This window comes from Thunnus maccoyii, chromosome 8 (genome assembly GCF_910596095.1).
Source record: "Thunnus maccoyii chromosome 8, fThuMac1.1, whole genome shotgun sequence".
Lineage (NCBI taxonomy): Eukaryota > Metazoa > Chordata > Actinopteri > Scombriformes > Scombridae > Thunnus > Thunnus maccoyii.
This window is the reverse complement of record NC_056540.1, coordinates 20,397,921-20,419,468: the sequence shown is the minus strand read 5'-3', so window position 1 is coordinate 20,419,468 and position 21,548 is coordinate 20,397,921. Positions and strand designations below refer to the sequence as shown.

The 21,548-nt window shown below is 41.8% G+C and overlaps 1 protein-coding gene across 4 annotated transcripts in view; it reads right to left on the bottom strand.

Moving 5' to 3' along the window:
- Positions 1 to 21,331, bottom strand: part of atp11c (ATPase phospholipid transporting 11C) — a 43,354-nt gene extending 22,023 nt beyond the window's left edge. For 2 of the 4 annotated variants that reach the window (XM_042418611.1, XM_042418612.1), the window contains exons 1-3: positions 20,768 to 21,331; positions 3,946 to 4,065; positions 2,315 to 2,404 (exon numbers count right to left, since the gene is read on the bottom strand). In XM_042418611.1, coding sequence (XP_042274545.1) covers positions 2,315 to 2,404; positions 3,946 to 4,065; positions 20,768 to 20,794 — 237 coding nt within the window. In that variant the 5' untranslated portion in view covers positions 20,795 to 21,331. The remainder of the gene's footprint in view (positions 1 to 2,314; positions 2,405 to 3,945; positions 4,066 to 20,767) is intronic. The other 2 variants (XM_042418613.1, XM_042418614.1) reach the window with 1 other exon arrangement.
- Positions 21,332 to 21,548: the final 217 nt, after the last annotated feature.

The following is a 21,548-nucleotide window of genomic DNA, read 5'->3' as shown; positions in this document are numbered from 1 at the left end:
ATAGGAGAGTGGTGCTTTTTTATCAGCCTGTGTCTATTTGTGGCACTCAGAAGCACAGAGGGCTTCCTGGCTCCTGACGTCAGCAGTGCAGCGCTGCAGAGAAATGGGGGGAATGTGTGAGGGAGAGAGACAGACAGGGAGAAAGAAAGACAGAAAAAAGGAGACCAGATGACAAAGGGAAAGAAAAAAAAAAAAAAGAGAGAGTTGGAGGATGCATGACATTTGGCAGTTGGTAAAGCATTTGCATGAAACCTCTCTCGGGAAGTGAAAAGGTTTATTTTCATCTGTGAGATGCAAGTGCAAAATGAGTGCACACAGGGTCTGTGTACCTGTTTCTCTCTCATCCTCTCTCTCGCTCTGATATAATAGCAGGCTGCACGGGTAAACTGAGTGGTTCGGATAAGGAACCCCTCAAGAGAGGCTGGATTAGAGGAGAAACGCCAACCACGCTGCAGCCTGGGTAAACACCGTCAGCAAACCCGGGACACCCACTGAGTCATACATCACACACGCAATCACATACACATACATGCAATGTATTTACACACAAACAAACAGCCTCCACTGTATACATCACGCTCGGATAATCCTGGCGCATACACGCAGCAATAGGCAATTTGTGTGAGTGATGCAAACATGCCTGATGGTTTACTCCCACATAAGTGTACTGCATTAGCTCACGATAATTTCACACATAAGCTCACAACTGTTCAGAATTCGGCACTTATGTCCTTTAGCTGAGGATGATATAGAGTCGAACTACACAAACTGGAAAATAAAGGCTGGAGTGTCAACTGTGGAAGCAAGGGCTGGAGGAAAAATAAACAGTGCAATTGAACTGCTATTGACACGAGAATGATGGAATTACTTTACAAAGAGATATTTCCCAATTTAGTACAGTTCTGGGCTTCTGGGAGCAGTCACTCTGTGAGCTCATTCAGTCAGTATGTGACTGGAGAAAGCACATCTCTCCAGAGCAAGTCCAACACCAGCACCTGTTTACACAAAAGGGCTGTTTGCAGCCATAGTTTAGGTTATGGCTGGATGGAAAGAGGTTCTCCGTGGATCAGAAAAAGGGGTGATGGAAGAGCAAGAGCAGATGGAGGGAGCAAATGGTCTTTTCTTTTATGTTCTCCACATTCATGAGGGGAGGAGAGGAGAGAGGTCACTTAAGAGCACAGAGCAGGGGAATAAGGATGCCAGTCGCTGCAATTTAGTCAGCGCTCTTGGCCAGCTGACAGTTTCCACTTATGAGCATAAAGCAGCACACACAACACAAGTTAACAATGACATATACGCGAGACCAACGATAGCAAAAAGGTGGTGAGAAACTTTTGATTGTAAAACATACAAGTGAAAGAGTAAAGTTAGTGTGATATTTTTTTTCTTTACATAGATTAGAAGTGTGAGCAAGGGTTCAAACTACTGCAATTCAAACCACATTGCACAAGCCTAAAGGGAAGCCATAGCAATTTCACACCATTTAAAACATGCAAACAGTTCATGCAAACAGTTCCTCTCAAGTGACTGTTTCCACATCTGTGTTGGCCATATGCAAATAGACAAACACTTCCTCACCCCGTTTTATACAGTGGATATATATATCATGTACATCCTGTGCAAACATTTAAGGCACATCAGATATTAAAAGCATCTGATTGGTCCAGAATTTATTGTGAAACTACAAACATACAAGAGTATGTTTGTAGAGTCATAAAGATCTATCTTCAGTGACAAGAAGAACAAGGAGTCATGCAACAGATGATATGTCTCCAACACAGCCCTGATTTCAACATCATCGGGTCAGTCTGGGATCACATGAAGAGACAGAAGCAACTGAGACGGCTAAATCAACAGAGGAACTGTGGCAAGTTCTCCAAGATGCAGGAACAACCGACCTTACCTTGAAAAACAAGTGTACCGAGAAGAACTGTTGCTGTTTTGAAGGCAAAGCCACTTATACCAATATTGATTTAATTTAGGTTTCTTCTGTTTACTGCACTTTGTATGAAGTTCATTGATAAATAAAAACTATTCATGGCATTATTTTTGAAAGCATCAGTACTGTAGGTCTACCAAATAAGGCCAAGGTGGATGAGATGCATTTACCCAATCAGATTGATCATCAACATGATTCAACTTTAAGGTGTTGGTCTGATAAGGTCAGATGCACACACAGGACCTGACTACATGAACTTGTTTGACAACAGCACAGTCCCAGACAGAGCAGACATCCATGCAGTATTATTTGAAAAATGATTAACAAAACTCTTCACTTTGTTTGGTTTGGCACACTAACAAAGCCTGTCCTTACCTGCACCAGGAAGATGATAAGGAAGTAGAAATTGGCAATTCTTCTAAACTGCTCAAACAGGTTCTTTGGTAGAAAGTTCCACACTGTATACTGCAGAAGGAAAAAGAAAAAGAAAAAACATGTATGTACTGTGAGTCACAGAGAAACAGAGATCTGATCTTTGATACTGCTCTTTGCTGTGTTATTCCCCCATTCAAGCATGACCTTTTTCAACCTAACTTACAGTGGGAGGTTAGAGAAAGGCAAGGGGAGAGATATTAGGGAAGCAGTCAATATTAATAGGCTCTAGCATTTGTGTATTCTGTCTGCGCAGGGGAAGGGGAAAGAGAAAAGGCAACTTCAATAGCTTGTAGTCTCTCTTCTTGGTACAGCCTAGGGAGACAACCCTTAGGGAACCACAGGTATTGTATTGATTCAAATTAGAGATTTATTCCCTTGATCCAGCTTCTCTTGAATGGAGAGCCAATGAAGTTATCAAGTTGGCAACGGTTTCTGTATCTTTTGTATGTTTTGAAGTGGCCGTGACTGCTGATACCATCAGGGTTAAAGCAAGACTTTTATCTGCTTAAAATCCTTAAGAGACAGCTCAACAATACCCTGCTGGTAACTTTGGACCACACAACAAAGTATCCGGGTGAAAAACACAAATGCATAAGCATGCAGGCATACACACTTACACACACACACACACACACTCACTCACACAGAAACAGCAATAAGCCGCTGTTTATGAAGGGGAATGTCTGCATGGGGAGAGTGTTGAAATGCAGCCGCAGCAGAATGGCCCATCTCATTTTGCCAGAGAGAAAAGAGAGTGAAAGTAATGAGAAAAGGGGAGGGGGGTAGGGGGTGGAGGGGGCGGGGTGTTAGCGGTGAGGGTGGCTGAGTGTGATGGTGCAGCAGCAGCAGCAGCAAGGAGAGCAGGAGAGGAGAGGTGGAGATTGGTCATTGCAGAGTGCAAAAGCAACAGGATGATGGAGGGCAGAGGCATGGAGGAGCATAAACACTACAGCCGGGGTAATTAAAGACTGTTTACCCTGACATACTGGCAGGAGGCAATTGATTGGCCCATCCTCACTGGGACCCTCTGCACCACTATAAATCCCACTGCCGTCTTACTCTCACTCCGGCTTCCTCCCCCTCCCCATCATTTTCAACCCTTCATATCCATAAGCCAGCCAGCCTGCACCTGCGTGAGCCTGCCACTGACACAGGACTGCGGGGTGAGATTTAATGGGGGAGGAGGGGGGGGGTTGCGGTCTATCAGAGCCCAGGGGGAAACCACTGAATTGCCCACCCTGCCAGTACATTAATAGCAGCCATGTATTTCACTGCCACAGCCAGTGCTCCCCTGACAGACAAATAATCGCCTTCCGCTGGGAGTGAAGACAAGCATGTAGAGAGGCAGTGGGAGGAGGGATAAAGAAAGGAAAACATGGGAATGCTCAGGAGTCGGGACTGTGCAAGAGTTCATTTCGCATTCCAAGTGTTAGATAAGAGAGAAGGAAAGCCCGAGGGCAGGTGCAACATAATACGCAGAGGAGCTGAGAAACAAACGGAGGTGTATGAATTTCAGTTTGGTGTATGGCCAGACAGGAGCCCTGCCTTATGAATGTGAATGTGCTTCTTACCTTGGAGGACACAATCCTGTTATCACAGAACTTGGGTGGGATGAAAGCTTCACTGGCAGAACACTGCCGATGACCAATATAGATAGTCCTACTGTCTACTCTTCTCTCATCACCGCCAAGCTAGAGGAGGAAGCAGTGAAGAGGGGAGGAGATAAAGATGAAAAGAGAAAAGGAAATACATGACATATTAGTCATTTTAGACATGGACCAATCTCAATTAAATCAAGCTCATAAAAAAAAATGAACATCATGCAGGAAACAAGAATTATCTACGGATAAAAGGGAATTTGACTCTCCCATCTGAGGCATGGCGACTATAGAATAAATCAATGAAAACAAAAGAGCTATTTTATGGTGCAGTGTTATTTCAGATGGAGCAAATCCACAATGATCACAAAGGATTTGTTGTGGCCATAAAAAAAAAAATCAAGTCTGGTAAGGCCTGAATTCCACTTGGAGGGCAAGAATTAAGAGATTACAGTTTCTACCGTGGTGCAGAAAATTAAAAAAAAAAAAAAAATCTTAAAAGCATTCTTCTGAAAAACTGTGTTGCACAAGCCAATAATTCAGAGAGGGGACAAAGGAAAAGTATGACAAGGGTCAACAGGCCAAAATAGTAACTGTGCAGGGACTATAACTGAATTTCTTCTCTCCCAGGTGGTCACTCATCGATGATAAACGAGTAATAAATGTGGGCAGCGAGGAGAAAAGGTGCTGTGCTCAGATTTATGGGTTGAGCTGACTTGTCGTGATGCAGATGGCAGGGTGATATCTATACACACCCACACAAACACACACACACACACACACACACACACAAGCCTAATGTATAAATGTATTAAAGAGGAAAGAACCAGGTCAGGAGCCAGAGACACTCTGGTCTCCCCTCAACATGAGGTGGCCTGGGCATTCCTCTTCCATAAAAGGCTGGTAGGGTGACTCACAGAGCAAGGCAGGGAAGCAAGGTTGTAGTCATGACCTTGCTTTCCAGGAACTCTGCCTGGGGACATTTCAAGAACAAATGTATACTGTAAATGATGACCCAAAAAGGAACTGAGTAGACCCAGACAAGGAATTGAAGTGATTAATAGTCAGAGAGGTCTTCTCCTTTCTGGTTTTTTAAACTGTATGGAATTGAGTGTGTGAAGTAACCTGAGGCTGTAACCACACATCCCCTCTCATCTATAAGTAGAGATGTTGATAAACCACATTCTTTTTATGCTCATGCAAATTTTTATTATGTTGTCCTACAAATGTTATATTGTAAATCAATGAATCAATCTATAATGACGGTGGCTAAGAGACAGTATTTCATGTGGTTCAGTCATGCCTCAACAGTCAGTTTAATAAGGTCAGTATAAATATTAATCCAGCATATCACATTAGTGCGTCACTACCATTTAGAATGACTGCCATTAAATGGGCTCTTTAATGATAAACAACTGCACACCATTTTTTTTTCTATCCGGAGGAGGGCAAGTGTAGCCTAGAACTTAAGCCTAAACTGGCCTAAGCCAAAGATACAGCTTTGGTCACCACTGCAAAACAAGCCATTAATGCTTTCCTAGACACTAATCATCAGTGCCCTCCCGCAACTGTTCTTTAGAGTTGTTCCGATACAAGTATCGTAAATGTCTCCGATACTGTATATAATGCTGGATGTGGTATCTGCAAGTACGGGAGTCTATACACTGATCCAATAGTAATTTATTAACAAACTTAAAAGTAGTTTCACATCCAGATAAAACAGCAATTTTCCCAGAAATCAGTTCTTCTTCTTCACTCCAAAACAGCAGCCTACACAGCAAGCTGCGCTGTGCAGCCAATGGCAACTACTGTTTTAGAACTGATCTCCAGTTAATAGTGTAATGTTAGCCGTCAGCAAAATGTCAGCAATTTGGCAATATTTTACACTGGAAAGTCCCACCAGTAAAAAGGCATCGTGTAATAGCACAGTATGCAAGGCTTTAGTTTCAAGTTGTGGCACTATAGTGTTGCCAATTTGAACACCAGCAATCTTCTAAAGCATTTGAAGATGCATCACATGAAAGACAGCAATCATATTACATCCATACAAGGTTAGTGGTATACAGCTGTTAATTTTTTATTTTTTTTTAATGCAACAGTATTGGATCAGTACTCGCTATTGGCCGATACGCAAATTCAGGTATCAGAATTGGTACTGTGAAGGAAAACATGGTATTGGAACATCTCTATTTGTATTGGTGCTTTCTGCTCAAATGTTATAACATTAAGTGTCGAGCAGCAGACGAGCCGGAAATGCAAAAAATGCATCATTTTGAAGCCATGGCAGATTTATGGTCAGGCTGAAAAATGGAATCATACATGAACCTGACAATGCTTTTTTTTTTATCCATAATGACTTTATCATGGACAGTCTGAGCCTACAGACTGTGGATCCTTGAGATCACACAAGACTGAAGGAGGGTCTGACCTGCTGGAGTTTGAAGATGGAAAAAATAATTTGCATAACAATGTTAACATGTAAAGTCCCAGTTTTTATTAAGGTTTTTCACTCAAGCACTTTCTCTCTTTTTTCTCTCACTCATGCAGCAAAGGGGAAATGCTTGTGTGTGTGTGACAGCAAACACCTGAACACACAATTTTGTGATGGTAACTAGTGTTCCACTTTTCCCACAGTTCCAGCATCAAGGTTTAAATTACGTTCAGGAATTGGGACATGGCTTTCAATGAAGCATGTCTTAGCCACTGTGAGGCATTTACGTAAATGTAACTCAATCAGCAAGTCTGTGCATGCTTGAAGAGCGCATTTTTAATCGACACTGGGTTTTGAGTGAGTACCATATTTGAACATATATTACAGTGTACAAATGTATTCAAGTCTTTGTTTATTGCTCTCTTCAGTTTTAATTTTTCTTGAGCTGTGTTTAAGCATAAGACTGAAATTTCACAGCTATGGTACGCAGCCCTAGAAGCCACTTGCAACACAAATATACATGTTTTGTTCCTGTTTATTAATGTTGTATAATTTCACATGATGTGACACTTTTAACCTAAGAACCTAAGGTAAACGCATTATTTCAAATTGTATCATGTTCATCACACTTAAAATAAAGTTACAAACTAACACTCAGAATCAGCCTGTGGAAAATAAACTTGTACCATTCTCTCTGTTCTTTTCGCCTCTGAGGGTGAAAAACATTATAAAATTAAGACCTCTATCCACCAGTTTTTTTCAATGTGGTTGAGTTCTCTGCATAAGTACAAGTTGTGCAGCTATTACTGTGCCTGTAAATTATTAAGGTTATGCAGGCAGGGGATCTGCTTTATCTCATATAAAAGCTAGCAACATGTGGGTTGAGGGGACAGATTACCATGAACATCTGATCCTGGACCAGTGCCAGGGAATGTGAGAATTACGTCGGCCACCTGGACAGCAAGCTGCCCAAAGTCTGTTTCTGACAAGAGGGTAGATCAGAGAATAGCCTCAAACACTTGAGGGTCTAATTTATGCATGGGAGGACAAAAACATAGCCTACATACAGCAACACCAGTTTATGCAATCATTTGCTTCTCGTTAATGGTCAAATAACATAAAATAAAAGGCCACCTGATGCGAAAGTTGAACTCTTTTAGTGTCTCTGATAATATTTTATGTAACTTCTATCAATCTTTTATTGAAAGTCTTTTAACATTTTATTTCATATGCTGGTTCAATGGACTGTCTGTGAAGGACAAGAATAGTCTGCTCCAAGCTCATTGGAGTCCAGCAGAAATACCTGTGCTCCCTCTGGAAGAAACGTGTGGTCCAGAAAGCAAACGGTATCATTAGTCAATCCGACCATGTTCTTTCTGGTGAATTCTCTTTAATGCGCCCCCTAGGAAAACTAATTCAAATTTGTTAATTCCTTCTGCTATCAGGCTGCTAAATACTGACAGCAGTAAGTGAAATGTGGACCAGTCCTTGCAAACGTGTAAACTATAAACCGTAAAATTTGTTGATCTGTTGTCACTGACATGTTGATGTGTATGTTGGAGTGCTGCTGCTTGACCGAGTTGTATTTATTTTATTTTATTTTATTTATTTATGTGAACTGGGTAGGCTCTGAAACTGAATTGCCCTTCTGGGATAAATAAAGTTGTCTGAATCTGAATCAAATTGCACGTCTTAATTATGAAATATTTCCCATCTTCTCTCCAGTCCAGACTAAAGAAGGGAGCCAACAGGCTTAGATTATGCTCCCTTATGCATGAGCAGCAATGTTCACACCTCAGTATGGCTGTCAAATCTACCATCCACTTCCCGCTCAGCTCACACTGACATTTCCTTCAGCAGGACCGGACGGACATGGCTGCCAGAGGATGAAGGGAGAGAGAGAGAGAGAGGGAGAAAGAGTACAAGAGAGAGGAAGTACAACAGGATCCAAGGACACGAGTACATCCAGGTTTTCTATATCAAACAACAACTAGCCCCCAGGAGGAGCAATAAACCAAGAGCACCACCATGTACTACCCTTGTTCATTTATTTGAATCAGATGCAGTGTTTCTGGCACTTATCCCTCCTCTCTGTACTCTGAAAATGTCATCTACAAATGTAATATCAGCATTTCAGATACGCTATACTGCAAATCACTAATATAACATTAGAAAACAATGTAGGGCCAGGAAAAGCAATCATGTACAAAGCGCTGCGCAGACAAAATAAAAAAAAAATGCAAGTCAGGAACAATTTACAAAACAAATTAGCCTCGAGTCAAAGGACCAGGAAAGGGCTCTGGCTTGTACTTGAGGGTTACAGGTCAGACAGTCAACAGTATTAGTTGGCGGCTTCTGCAAGTGCCAATCTTTCACCTGTGCCCATCTCTTTAGGACTGATCATGCACAAGAACCACAGTAATGCACACAGTTTCAAGGTCGCAGTCCTATCAGATAAACAAACGCTAGTTTTGATGTAGACTGAACAAACATTGTTACTGCCACAACACAACCTACATAAGCGAGCTGTGGGCCTCAGTGCTGATTCACAAAAAGAAACGTTGGCACCTAAGCACACATAATTCAAGCTGGAAATTAGATTCTATATAAAATGAGGAAGTAGTCCATGTCCTGGGGTCTTAAAGATAAGAAAAGAACTACTGAATGGCCATTGATTTGGTGGCGATTTCACTGTTAAATATAATGAGGGTCGGACCACGGGGCCCACTTCATTTTTGAGCGGTTACGTGATTTCAATGCTCAACTCCAAAATAGTGAGCCGAAGGCCGCACAAGAAATGCTAATGTAAGGAAATATAGAACTGATTGCATCATCTTTGCCTCATTGTCAAAGGTCAAACAAAGCCATTCAATGCCAATGATGTTAGCAAGTAAAGCAAAAGTGGCCAAGAGTCAAGTGCCAGCATGTCAATACCACACAGTAGATTCTTCCTTGATGAAAAGGCATCAGCTGCAAAACGTGAATAGAGATCAATAAAGCAAACATCCAATGCTCGATTGAGCTGAGGTGTAATTGCTCGGTCAGAAATAAATGGTGCATTAGAGAATTGAGTGAGCCTGAAACTTTACATTAAATTACGCTCTAAATTAAATTATGCACACATTGTGAAATGAGCAGAGGTTGGGATGGGGCGGGGGGGTAAGGTGCTCCACTGAGAGCTGGGGAAATATAAGGCTGCATTCAGCTACTGCCAAACTCACAATGATGACTCGGGTCTGATGATGCTGCGTCCTGTCACAGCATCTTACTATTCAGTGACTATCCACTTTGTCACAATCTGCCTGCTGTTAGTTGAGCAGATGCATACTGAGTAACCCTGTACACTGTTTTGCAATCCAGTACAAACAAATAAAATTTAGACAGTAAAACCTTTAAAAAATTTGTAAAAATTTTTTAAAAGGTTTTTTAACTGCTTTATGATGCTGCAGTCTGTGTTGTTGTATGGTGCAGATGATGGCACATCATCTCAGCTAGGAAACCTGTCGGCTCCACTGATGTAAGTAGGCTGGGCTGGGGCTCTTCTGCAGATGAGTGGGTCAGTGCATCACTTCGACCACACAGCAATCCCACCCTGTCAAACATAATCTTAGTTAACTCCACTACGAGCACTATGGGGATAGTGGATAGTTAATGCAATATTATATGGTCTGCAACCGACAATCATTTTCATTATCAGTTAATCCGCTGGTTATTTGTAAATTAATTTACATTAATCATTTATTTTATAAAATGTCAGAAGACAGGGAAAAAATTTCCATCACAGCAGCAATTTCACACATTTCAGAAGCTGAGAATTACGATTTATCAATTTATCCACGTAGTTGCCAATAAACTTCTGTTGATCAACTTATCAATTGATGCCATAAGACACAAACGGCTATTGCAACCTATAAAAACTAAGGCTGTATTCAGACCAAATCAGGCATTACAGTGGTCCACCGCAGGGTTGAGCAGAGGTGTGGATGTGCTCTAGAACATAACCGCTGTGAAACAACATCTCTGTCCTCCCTCATGGCACGGTTTAGCTCTGATCACCAGCTGTGATTGGCCACCGCAGCATGACGCCGGGTTGTGTTTCTCCAAAAGTTGATCCTGGATCGACTTTCTCGCCGCAGGCCGGTGTGGCACCACTGCAACCAAAACCCCTGCAGCTTAAACGCACTACCCTCATTCAAATGAATGGGAGATGCGGCGTTTTTCGCCGCACTGCCTGATTTGGTCTGAATACGGCTAAAGTTAAAGGCAATTGGATTTACGGTTTTTATTCTTTAAGACATTTCACCACTTGCCTCTCATCCAAGAAGTTTCCTAAGTGCTCCTCACTGGTGGGGAGTCCATTACATTTTAATCATTTATCATTCAGTGGTCACATACTGTCACGCATAACCCCTGTGATATCAACAAGTGAGTCATCCAAAAATGAAATGGTAACTTCAGTTTCCTTTCACATAGTGTTTCTACATGTTGCCATTTATGGCCTGCAAGTCTGACAGAGAAGTGGTGCTGGCTTTTAGGGCTGCCTTAGACAGCAAAGTGTCTTCTGATTAGTTGTTAAGCCCACCGTTAACATTTAACTGAAGCGCGGCCAAGTCAGCATACATATGCACTGAATCTCCAGACGAGGTCTGTTAGGTGTCAAGCAACTTAATTTCACAAGCACCTCTATGCAAACAGCAAATAAAGACGCCGTCATGCACAGAAGAAAAAAAAGGCTAGTGACAGCAGGCATGACAGTGGCACAGTAAGTATTTACCCTGACACAAATAGATTTTGTGGTCAAACAAAATCAATGCTGTAATATTTTCTTATTAAAGTGCTGAAGCAAATGGAAAAAAAGTAAGCCTGAGAGAATCAGTTAGGAATCAGAAGATCAGTCTGCTGTTGTGGTTTTGTAACAGTAAAAGGGACAAAAACAACAAGCTCAGTCAGTAAGGAATGCAGGAGCTGTGCCATTAAGCTTAAAAAAAAAAATCCACTTAGAAAATCTACTTAAACACATTTAATGAGGTGTGAGGGAGCTGTGCGAAGGAGAGAGAGCACTGGGGACCTACGCTTGTACTTCTTTATGTCCTGCGCGTGTACTAATAGCACTCTGAACTATACTGAGAACGACAGATTTGTTGTAAACTCCATGTTCCCATTTGACCTTGGTATCCGTTTCATGTAATTCCCTGGGTGAAAATGAACCAAGTTGCATAACTCTAATTTCTTACACAGTTGTACTAGCACATGAAAAACAGAAAAAGGAAGGCTCTGCGCGTGTGTGCATGCCTCACTCCTTTATCACATTCAACAACTTAACAACATCTACTCCAAATGCATCTTATCTACTCTGTCAGGTTTTATGATGTTGCTCTAAGGTAAGTGGATTCATCGCAGGTCAACCTTATCAGCCATTTAGTGCAGTACCTCATCATCATCAGTTTTTTCCTCTCAGCACAAAGAGGAGAAACCTTAAGAAGGAAAAGCCCCAAGAGAAGATCTATTACATTAGAGTCTAGGCCTCTATATCAAATGGTATTCTGAGAGTGATGGAATAAATAAATGTCAGCGCAAACGCCTTAACTCAAGTAAACCGTTTCAAAAATGTTGATGACAACAGCCTAACTGCAACATAAAGTTTCTATTATGACAGGCTGAATAGTGTTATTAATATTTGAATACAAGGAGAAAGATCCACACGTTGAGTCAGTGCTGTTAGTCACTGCGGTACTGTATCTCACCTCTCTTTTATTCTCTCTCTCTTTCTTTCTTGTCAGCCCACTTGCATGTCCTCTTCCAGCATGCTCACTCTATCACTAATTGTAACTCTCTCAGTTTTGATTACACATCCGAGTGCTCCTTGCATTGGCTGCAGTGAATTTACAGAGCCTACATCATCTTTTGAAGTTAATATAGCACAAACGCACATTAACATCAAACCTGAATTAAAGGTTTGTCACTGGGTACATTTACATGCACACTAAATATTCTATTATTATTATGAATATGACAATATTCTGAACTTTACATTTCATGTAAAAGGCATATTTCATTTGGATGTTCCAGAAGTAGCATTTTCTGATTAAGACATGTGGGATATGCAGGTATTATTCTAGTTTTAGGAGCAGTCTTTGGACATATATACAGCGCATTCAGAAAATGCGTCACAATTGGTGTTTTTACTGCAGTTTGTGACACACGGCCCGCTTGCCTGTTTACCTCTGTGCAGGTAAAATGACATACACTGGAGCAAGAAGGCAGACAGAGGAGAGGAATGAGTGGAGAGTTGCTCAGGACGGGCTGGAAAAGCAGAGCACGTTTTCTCCATAACGAGGATGGAGGGTTTTTGGTTATTAACCTGACATGCAGCCATGGATAAACGGTGATGACTCGGTGTGATGCACGGAAAAAAACACTCAGCAGTGTAGTAAACATCATGGGACAACCTTTGTACTGGATGTACCTGTAACCATAAATTTATAATATCATTCATATCAATATCACTTATACACATCAGGCAGCGGCTCACTCATGTTTTTCACCTCGCTGGTTTACTTGACTGCCTGCTGAGATGTTGTGATTCGTGTTCCCACTGGAGCAGAGGAAAACCCTGAAAACCCTCTGCATGTTAACAGGAATATTAGTGGAATATTCATTAGCCATGTAAACAGCTTAGTAGGAATATCAGAATAAGGGCAAAAACCAGAATATTTTGTGCATGTAAACGCAGTCACTGTCACTACAAGGACTTTAATAAGCGCCCCTTTGTTGCATTTCCTGTGCAACAAACAAGTTCTTAATATGGCTGTTTCCCGCGGGCTGATTTGTCAAATTTCAACACAAAGATCCTTTGTTAAATTTAACTACTTTAACTTCTTAGTGTACCCTCTATATCTCCAAATATCTAAGAAATATCATTACAGGTCTCTTCAGCACGTCTTAAAATTTGTTTTTGAGTCGTGTGGCTACAGTTTGTTTATGCTTTTATCATTTTCAGCAATCTACGAAAAGCAATGATAACAAATATTTTCCTCATATATGGAAAAGTAGTCTTCATGTTTTGTCCATATGCCAATTCCTAAATTACCCACTTGTTTATTACCACTGTGTTACAAATATTAGTCACTTTCCTTCCTTAAAATGAGTGGAACATCACAACATTTTTTTTTTTTTTTAAATGAGGGAAAATGATGTTAATGTGAAGCAGGGTGTTGCTGAAAAGGAGCGAGCAAGCAGGTCAGCTTAAACTCAAAATAAAAAGGAAAAAAATAATGGCCGACTAAAACAATTTCAGTTGACTATACACCTGAAACTTGTAAAAAAATGTAAATGTAAAAATCACTCTGGATGGGTAAGAAAAGAACGACCAGACTTACTGTTAACATTGCTGTTGCCAAATTTCCCAATTTCCATGTACTTTGCCACAGCATAAGTAGTATTTTGTTAGTTGAAAGGATATGGGCGCGATGCAGGAGACCATAATATATAACGATTAAATTAACAAATAGACTATCTCTCTCAAAAAAATCCACATTAATGTTATGAGTATTAGCCTACTAAATCAAAATGAAAAGCAGAGCCATTACCCCATAGTGAAACAGGAGTTACCTCCATCATGGCTTCACCAACACTTGGCCTATGGCATAGTATAAAGACCCCATACCAGAGGCTACTCTCTCCTCTGTCCAGTGTTTGCACACAGTGATGAATAGCCTCACAGAGTAATAATAGTCCAACTTGAACTGAGGGCTGATCCTAAGGAGCTGTTGTGGATAGGCAAAGGCTCATTGTTCTACTAGCATCGCTGCAGCTGTACAAGACACAGAGTGTACTGTACCATAGGCTGGTACTGGCCTACATTACACTGTGTCCCTCGACAATGGGGAGGAGGGGAAACTCATCTAGACCTCGCAATGGGAGCTGCTTCCTCAATCATTTGGTAGCCTCAAAAAACAATGCTGACAGAGGTCTGTGGTCATTTGTTTATCCGTCACACGCTGTTCCTCAAAACACAACCTTCGACTGAACAGAGGGCTGCACCTCACAAGCCTTTCATATTCACTAGGCAAGTTATTTTTTAACCGGCTCACAGTCTCAAAGCATTCATTTACTTAGGCTTTGGTTTTAAGATTATATGTTACTCCACCTTCTCCTGCTTGAACTTTGTCCCCGTAACCACTGTACCATGCTCTAGACAAGTTAGCTCCCTGACTATTAGAGAAAATGACAAAAGTGAATTATTTTCAAGGGTTCTTATATAGAAAATCGCCACACTTAATGTTTTAAGACCAGGAAAAGTGAGCACATTTTGAGCTGCAGCCTAGTCACACTTTAATCTATAATTAAAGAGAATTTAAAGTAGCGAAGCCATAAATGGAGTATGGTTTTTCCAGCCAAGTGCACATGCTCTTTCTGCTGTTTTTGTGTGCGTGTGTGCGACATATCACCAGATTCAGCTACCTAGATGAAGGTGTTTGATCCAGCTGGGGGGGGGGGGGGGGGGGGGGGGGGGGGGGGGTTTCTGTGTAGCGTATGGGTTGTAATTTAACTTAACTCCCCCCACCCACTGTGTCTGGCAGAAAGCCATGCAATACTAACAAAAGGAATTTACAGTATATACTAATGCTGACAAGCTTTAAAAAAAATCTCCATCTCAGCTACAGCCCTACTGATGACATTATCTTTAATAATATACGAGGCTACACTGGCTGTAATTGCTATTCAATTAATTATCTTTAGACACTGCATAGGGGGCCAATGAGACTAATGACAAAACTCAATGTGGTTCTTGTCTTCCTCTGCTCAGAGGGCATGGTCGATTTGGGTTTTCGCACCAAGCGTTTCCTCCCACTGAAGTGTGACCACATTAAAAAGCCTCATTTTTCCTCACTGCAACTCAGAAAAACTACCTTCCTAGCTGGAGGGTTGCAGTGGAGATAATCATTGTAGGCTGTAACTTAACCTAGGTGTTTATGTGTGTGCGTGTGTGTTCGTGTGTGTGTGTGGGAGGGGACATGTTCGTATGTCTTCCAGCACTCGTTAAATCCTCACATGGGCTTTGCTGTTCCTCTTCTCTGTGTCAGTGAGTACCCTATCATTTCAGGTGACAATGAAAAACTGGGATGATGAAACATCAAGAAGATGCCGTCTTCTCTCCTCCTCCCTCCGTGCTCAGACACAGAGTGAGACATAGACACACACACACACACCAAAAAAAAAAAAAAAAAAAAAAAAACATCCCCCCACACATCTCAGCATTCTCTTCACATCTCACTGCGAATGCTCTCTGGGTAATGCTAGAGCTGGAGCATGGCACAGAAAATCTCTGGATGAGCCTTTATACATATATGGATGACGAGGATGCATTTTGAGTGCCGCTAGCCTGGCGAGGATACGTGGGTCAGGAGAGGGAGGAGCGATGTGAAGAGAATTCAAAATAAATGAAGCAACCTGAATTATTTAGAGGTACAAACTGAGAATTCAACCTAGCTTTTAAAAGGAAGTGGAAGATTGCCACAAAAAGCCATCCGCGGTCCCCTTGTATCCAACCCGACCCACCCACTCCGATGTTAATCACCACAGAAACCCTGAAGGAGTGCATCCATTAGGTAAGCACAGCGGAGAGAGAGATGGACAGGTGCAAAGAGGCTACAGGTCCACCCCCTGGTTTCACTCCACTTTGAGTCACGCAGGGCTTTCTGGACTCCCTCACTATATTTTATCACCCCGCTATCCCACAGCCGGCCGCTTATTCCCTCACACCGCCTCCCTCCCCACACTAAATATATTTATTATCCTGCTGTGTGTTGCAGATGAGCTCCTTTGGCTGGGTTTCCATTACTGGGCAGAGTGCAGGAGAACAGACGGAGAGAGGAAGGAAGAGAAAGAAATGAGAGTAAGCAATTCTGTTCGCCAGGCAGCGCACGGTGCAAGACTAATGGCGGCAAAACTGAGCACAGCTCTAATCAATACGCATCTCTCCTAATCAAACAGGCCTAATAAATCAAATGGCAGCTACATGCCTTGTATGGTATGTGGCCTTCAGATGCACTCTTACTCTAACTGCTCACCCAAGAGAGAAAACTCTGTTTGAGGACTCATCGGTTAATAAAAGCCCTTAATATGTTTCCAACAGGTGCTACAAGCTGCTCACAGACAAGTGTATAAAAGCAAGACTGATCTGAATGCAATATAAAAAAATACATTTGGAGCATTATGAAGCATGGTAGATAATGCAGCAAGACCAAAATACAGTAATGAAAAAAGCATGAGGTACATTTGACATCACTGAGTGCTTATAATGCTGCAAATCAGACTCATTATCCTAGTACTTGCAATTTAGATGAAAGTACTGTACAGCAGCGGGTAAAAAAAAACATCCTCTTTTATTGTGGAACAAATAACCCCCAGAAAAAGTGATACCAGATATATGTGGCATTCATGTGGTGTTGGAATAATCAGAAAAATGTGTTCCTGACAGGAAAATTCACATGTATGCCCCCTCAAGTCAGAACAACAACAACAGGAATATTTTGGTAAACGACTTGCTGAAAGTTGACGTCATGTACACAGAAACATGGCGGACGAAAGTAAACGTTTGGTTGATGGCAAAAAAACTTTTTACTAGTTCACGTATTGCATATCAATTTTTTGCTCACATGTAATTTGTAATATGGTATTAAGTTGTAACCGTTGCTGTCCACATAGAATGATCTAATAGTTAGAAAATGTATTTATTAGTATTAACCCTGATAACAGGTCAGCTTAAGCAATATTTTAGTGCTTTTAGGGAACGTGCTGATGCAGCAACAAGTCTGGGACAAATTACAACACATCTTTTTGTAGCGTCCATGTTGTTTCCACATTATGAATTAAAAGCTCATAAACACACCGTAGTCGAAAGAACGACTTCTCAACTCTGGAAAAGGGACCATCCTTGAAGGCAGCAAAAGCCTCTTATAATATACTTAACCATGTGTGGTCACATTAGCAAAAAGATGTTTCTAAAAACAACGATCTTACTGTGTTGTTGTGTGTAATCTGCAGGCATGTCAACATTGTCTGCACTTGTTGGTGTTGGTGGGTGAGTATCTGCTTGCAGGTTTGTGTGTACATCGCAGACCTGCGGGTACTCTGAGCTGACCTGACCTGAGAAACAGGTCTGCAGAGCCCTGGGGCTTCCAAACACATTCAACATGCAAGCCTTCAATCCTTCACTCATAACAACATCTCCTGCCAGGCAAGGGCCTGCCTACTAGTGCTTGGGTCACAGTCGAGTAGAGATAGATCTAAGACAAGCAAGCCTCAGTGCATCATCCTGCAGCCTGTTGGACAGATTGAAGAGAGAGGGATGGCAGAAGGGTGAGGGGGAAAACCCTTACTGGGGTAACGGAGAACCAAAGTGGTGCTGCACTCTGAGCAAACAAACCTGAGTATTAAAGGTGATGACAGAAAATATTTGATAATTCAATTCGTAGGACTCAAATCACAATTGAATCTGCATGATAGAGTTTTAATACATTAGTTATGGGGGGAAACCTCAGTTACTTCAAATCGGATTTTCACAACATGTATCTGGCAACAAGAAAAAGACACACTCATAGCATCAAAAGATGGATGTTCTATGTATGAAAAAATAAATGTGTAAACGTCATGTTACATAAGTGTAGCACTTATCACTCAGAATGTAAACCACAGTGTGAACATGTAGGCTAGAAACTTCTCATCATCATTTGATGAGAGTACATTTTCACATGGTAGTTTAACATGCTACCAAGACAAAATATAATATATTTCACACAGGAAATGTGAACTGCAGCCGTGGAACAGTCCAGCTAATTTCACCTTTTTTCCCCCTTCTTAAAATTTGTCAATCATATTAGGGCTGCTACTAATTATTAATTTTCATTACTGATCCAGAGTCCACATCTCCCAATTGCTTGTTTTGTCTGACCAAGAGTCTAAAACCAAAGCGTGTTCAATTTACAATTACATAAAGCTGCGAAAAACAGCAAATCTTTGCATGTGAGACATCAGAAATAGCAATTAGGCAATTTTGCTTGACAAATTACTTAAGTGATTGATTATCAACACTGTTATTCTTAATTAATCTGTTATACAATAAGTGATAATTGTTAGCACTAAGTCCTATTGTTATATAAGCCTGACACAAAGCAATTCAGTTAGTGTCAGTATGACCATTTCCTGCCTTTGTGCACATAATAAGAGAACCTGTCAAGCTTCCATCGTCTAACTGGGTTGTGCAGGGCTGGACCATTTTACAGAAGCTTGTGTGTACTTCACTACTGAGCAGAAGGACTATCAGCTACTGTAACAGAGTCAAAATATAGAGCATAAACTTCACTAGTGTGATTTCGACTGTGTGAGTAGGCAGGGGCCTACTGGTTACCATGGTGCAAAAACCGTACTGAGGTGCCGCCTTGGCGATGGTGTTTTCATGCGTCTCCTGTGTTCTCAATGAATACTATCACATTTCCACCAGGCTCCACCTCTCACAGATCACACTGCTGCCTTCAAGGGCTTGAACAAACATCAAAGGCAACTCTGTGATTCTGCATTCCTGTCAGAGCTTTACAACCTCTGGAGCCTCCCCCCTCATGAAAAAGCCCAATCTCACTCATTCTAACAGCCATTTTTAATGATTTTCCAAAGACACACTCAGGGTTTAGTGGTACAGTGCATCATAGTGGGGGAGTCAAGTGAGGCATATGAGGCCACCTCAGTGCCTTTTGGTATGAGCAGTCACTTGCCCCCCCCCCCCCCCCCCCCCCCCCCCCCCTCCTCTCCATCCTTCTCTCTCTTTATGATGTACATGTACCTCCCGTGGGCAAGGGGAGGGTGTGTGAATCAGGAGGCAGCGAGCCCGCGCCTGAGATAACAGCACTGTGTGCATCAGTGACAGTGTGGCTGGCTGCTTCGCACAAAATATTATTTACAGCTCACACTGAAGAGAAATTACAGCAGCAATCCTCTCCAGAAGCAGGAAAATCAGCTGACCTGGCAACACTTAGAGAGAGGCCAGGAGGAGGGTCAGGCACTATAATTATTATATTGCTTCCCCTTATTCACTGTCGATATCTATACTGCTCACATAGCCTGTGGGGGATTCAACCCACTGCTGACAACAGGTTACCGGTGCATAAGGGGATGATAAAGAGGCCGTAAAGACGGCTTAGCATTTATAAACCTGGCCTTGCAGATAGTTACTCCACTTTCAACTAGTCCACTCATGACTGATTAACGCGGAAGAAGGGCAATGAAACCAATGGATGAACTTTAAAAGGGTAAGAATTAAATTGACCAGTCTGGAAATATGATGTCAAGGCAGTTCAGGTTGGCAAAATACCAACTTATATTGAACAAAAGCTGGACACAAAGTAACATTATAGCAGAAAGCAACTGTAGCACAATACAGAACTACTATTAGGCATCCTACCAAGAGCTGCAACCAACATTTATTTTCTTTATCAATTAATTGATTTAGTCTTTGAAAAGTCAAATAAATTATACAAAATGTCCATCACAAGTTTTGTGAGGTCAAGGTGACAACTTCATGTCTTATTTTGTCTCAGCAAGGATTCAAAATCCAAAGATATTCTATTTAAAAGGATATGAAACTATGAAAAGTGTGTTTTACTAGTACAGCTTAACTGACATGATTATCAATATTGTTGCTGATTAATTTTCATGTTCACTGACCAATTGTTACACTTCTAACCATGAAGGTTTAAAAGAGACATAACGTTTGAAGTATGGCTTTGCTCCTCATAAGAGAGCATATTTTTAGCACTTGGGTCCTCAGAGAAAAGCAGCCATGTCTCTGGAGACAGATAGACTATGCTCTTCTAATTGAGATTTAGACTCGAGTCTTTTTAACGTACAACAGTACACAGGTGGGACTTCTGTTCACTGTTCATGTACGTACAGTTGCAAGTTTACGTGGCAGAAAACAAAATTGCTTTATAGAAATCCCTGTCTGACTGTGTGTGTGACCCCAAAGTGTAGTTAAATGACTCTGAGTGTAGCTACCAACTTAACATCTGTCGTGACTTCCTGGCAGGGAAGAACTTACCTAGCAGTTAGCTAACTGGCTGAAAAAGCTTCCGCAACAAGAGCAATCATATGAGACAACAGCTGTTTCGTGTTGTCATTCAGTGTGAAGTAACGGCTTGACACAAGCCAGCCCTCTCACGCATTTACGGGGAAAAATGTCAAGAGGAACTTACATTATTTCAGGGCAGAATCACGGCGGTTAGAACGTTAGCCGGAGAGGCAGGATGCCAGAAGCTAACAATGTGTGTGTATATGTGGGTGTGTAATGTTTATATTAGTCACACATACCAAACGGTTAATTCTTCTCCGTAGCATCTTCTAGTTTATCTTCTTGGATTTCGCAGTACTGATGAACTCTTCTGATTCAACAGACGCCTCCGGGCTCCTTTTCAGCTTCTCCGGGGAATAACTTTACATGTATGTTAGTTAACCTGCTAGCTCCTTAGCTATCTAGTCTCTACTCTAACGTTAGTTCTAGCTATATGAAATGCCGCAGCGACGCTACATCGTTTCCATTTTGTTTGATTTCGGTATCTTCCCACCATTCGCATTCTCTCCCCCCTTGAATATTTTCCGCGTTGCGGTGTACTAGTCGCGCGTCCCTCTGCTCAGGGCTGAAACAGTCCCTGACATTTCGCTCTGTGCCCTGTTGCTGAGACTCATGCAAATCATTTGTCGCTCTCAAGTCTGCCTCCCGGGTGATTCAGAAACTGCCGCCGACACACTATCAACTAACTTCTCTTAATCAATCCCCGCGCACAGGTCTCATCACCTCCCCTGAAACAATTTTCACTCCACGGCAACCAGCAGCAGCACAGACGTTCCCACGTTCATAAGCTCCACCCGGCGAAGGTGCGGCGACTTTAGCCCACACTGCATTATGGGTAATGTTGTTGAAGTGCGAACTACAATCGTCCTTCTTTTTTTCCCTGCATGGTCTGTAGTGGCATGGAGAGGTGTTAATTTGTGACTGCGCTCTGAGGATCACAGAGCACTTAATAGAAACCTCTTCTCTGGATAGACTGTGCATGGGGGATTTTCTAGAGTGCTGAACTAAACCTTATAATAG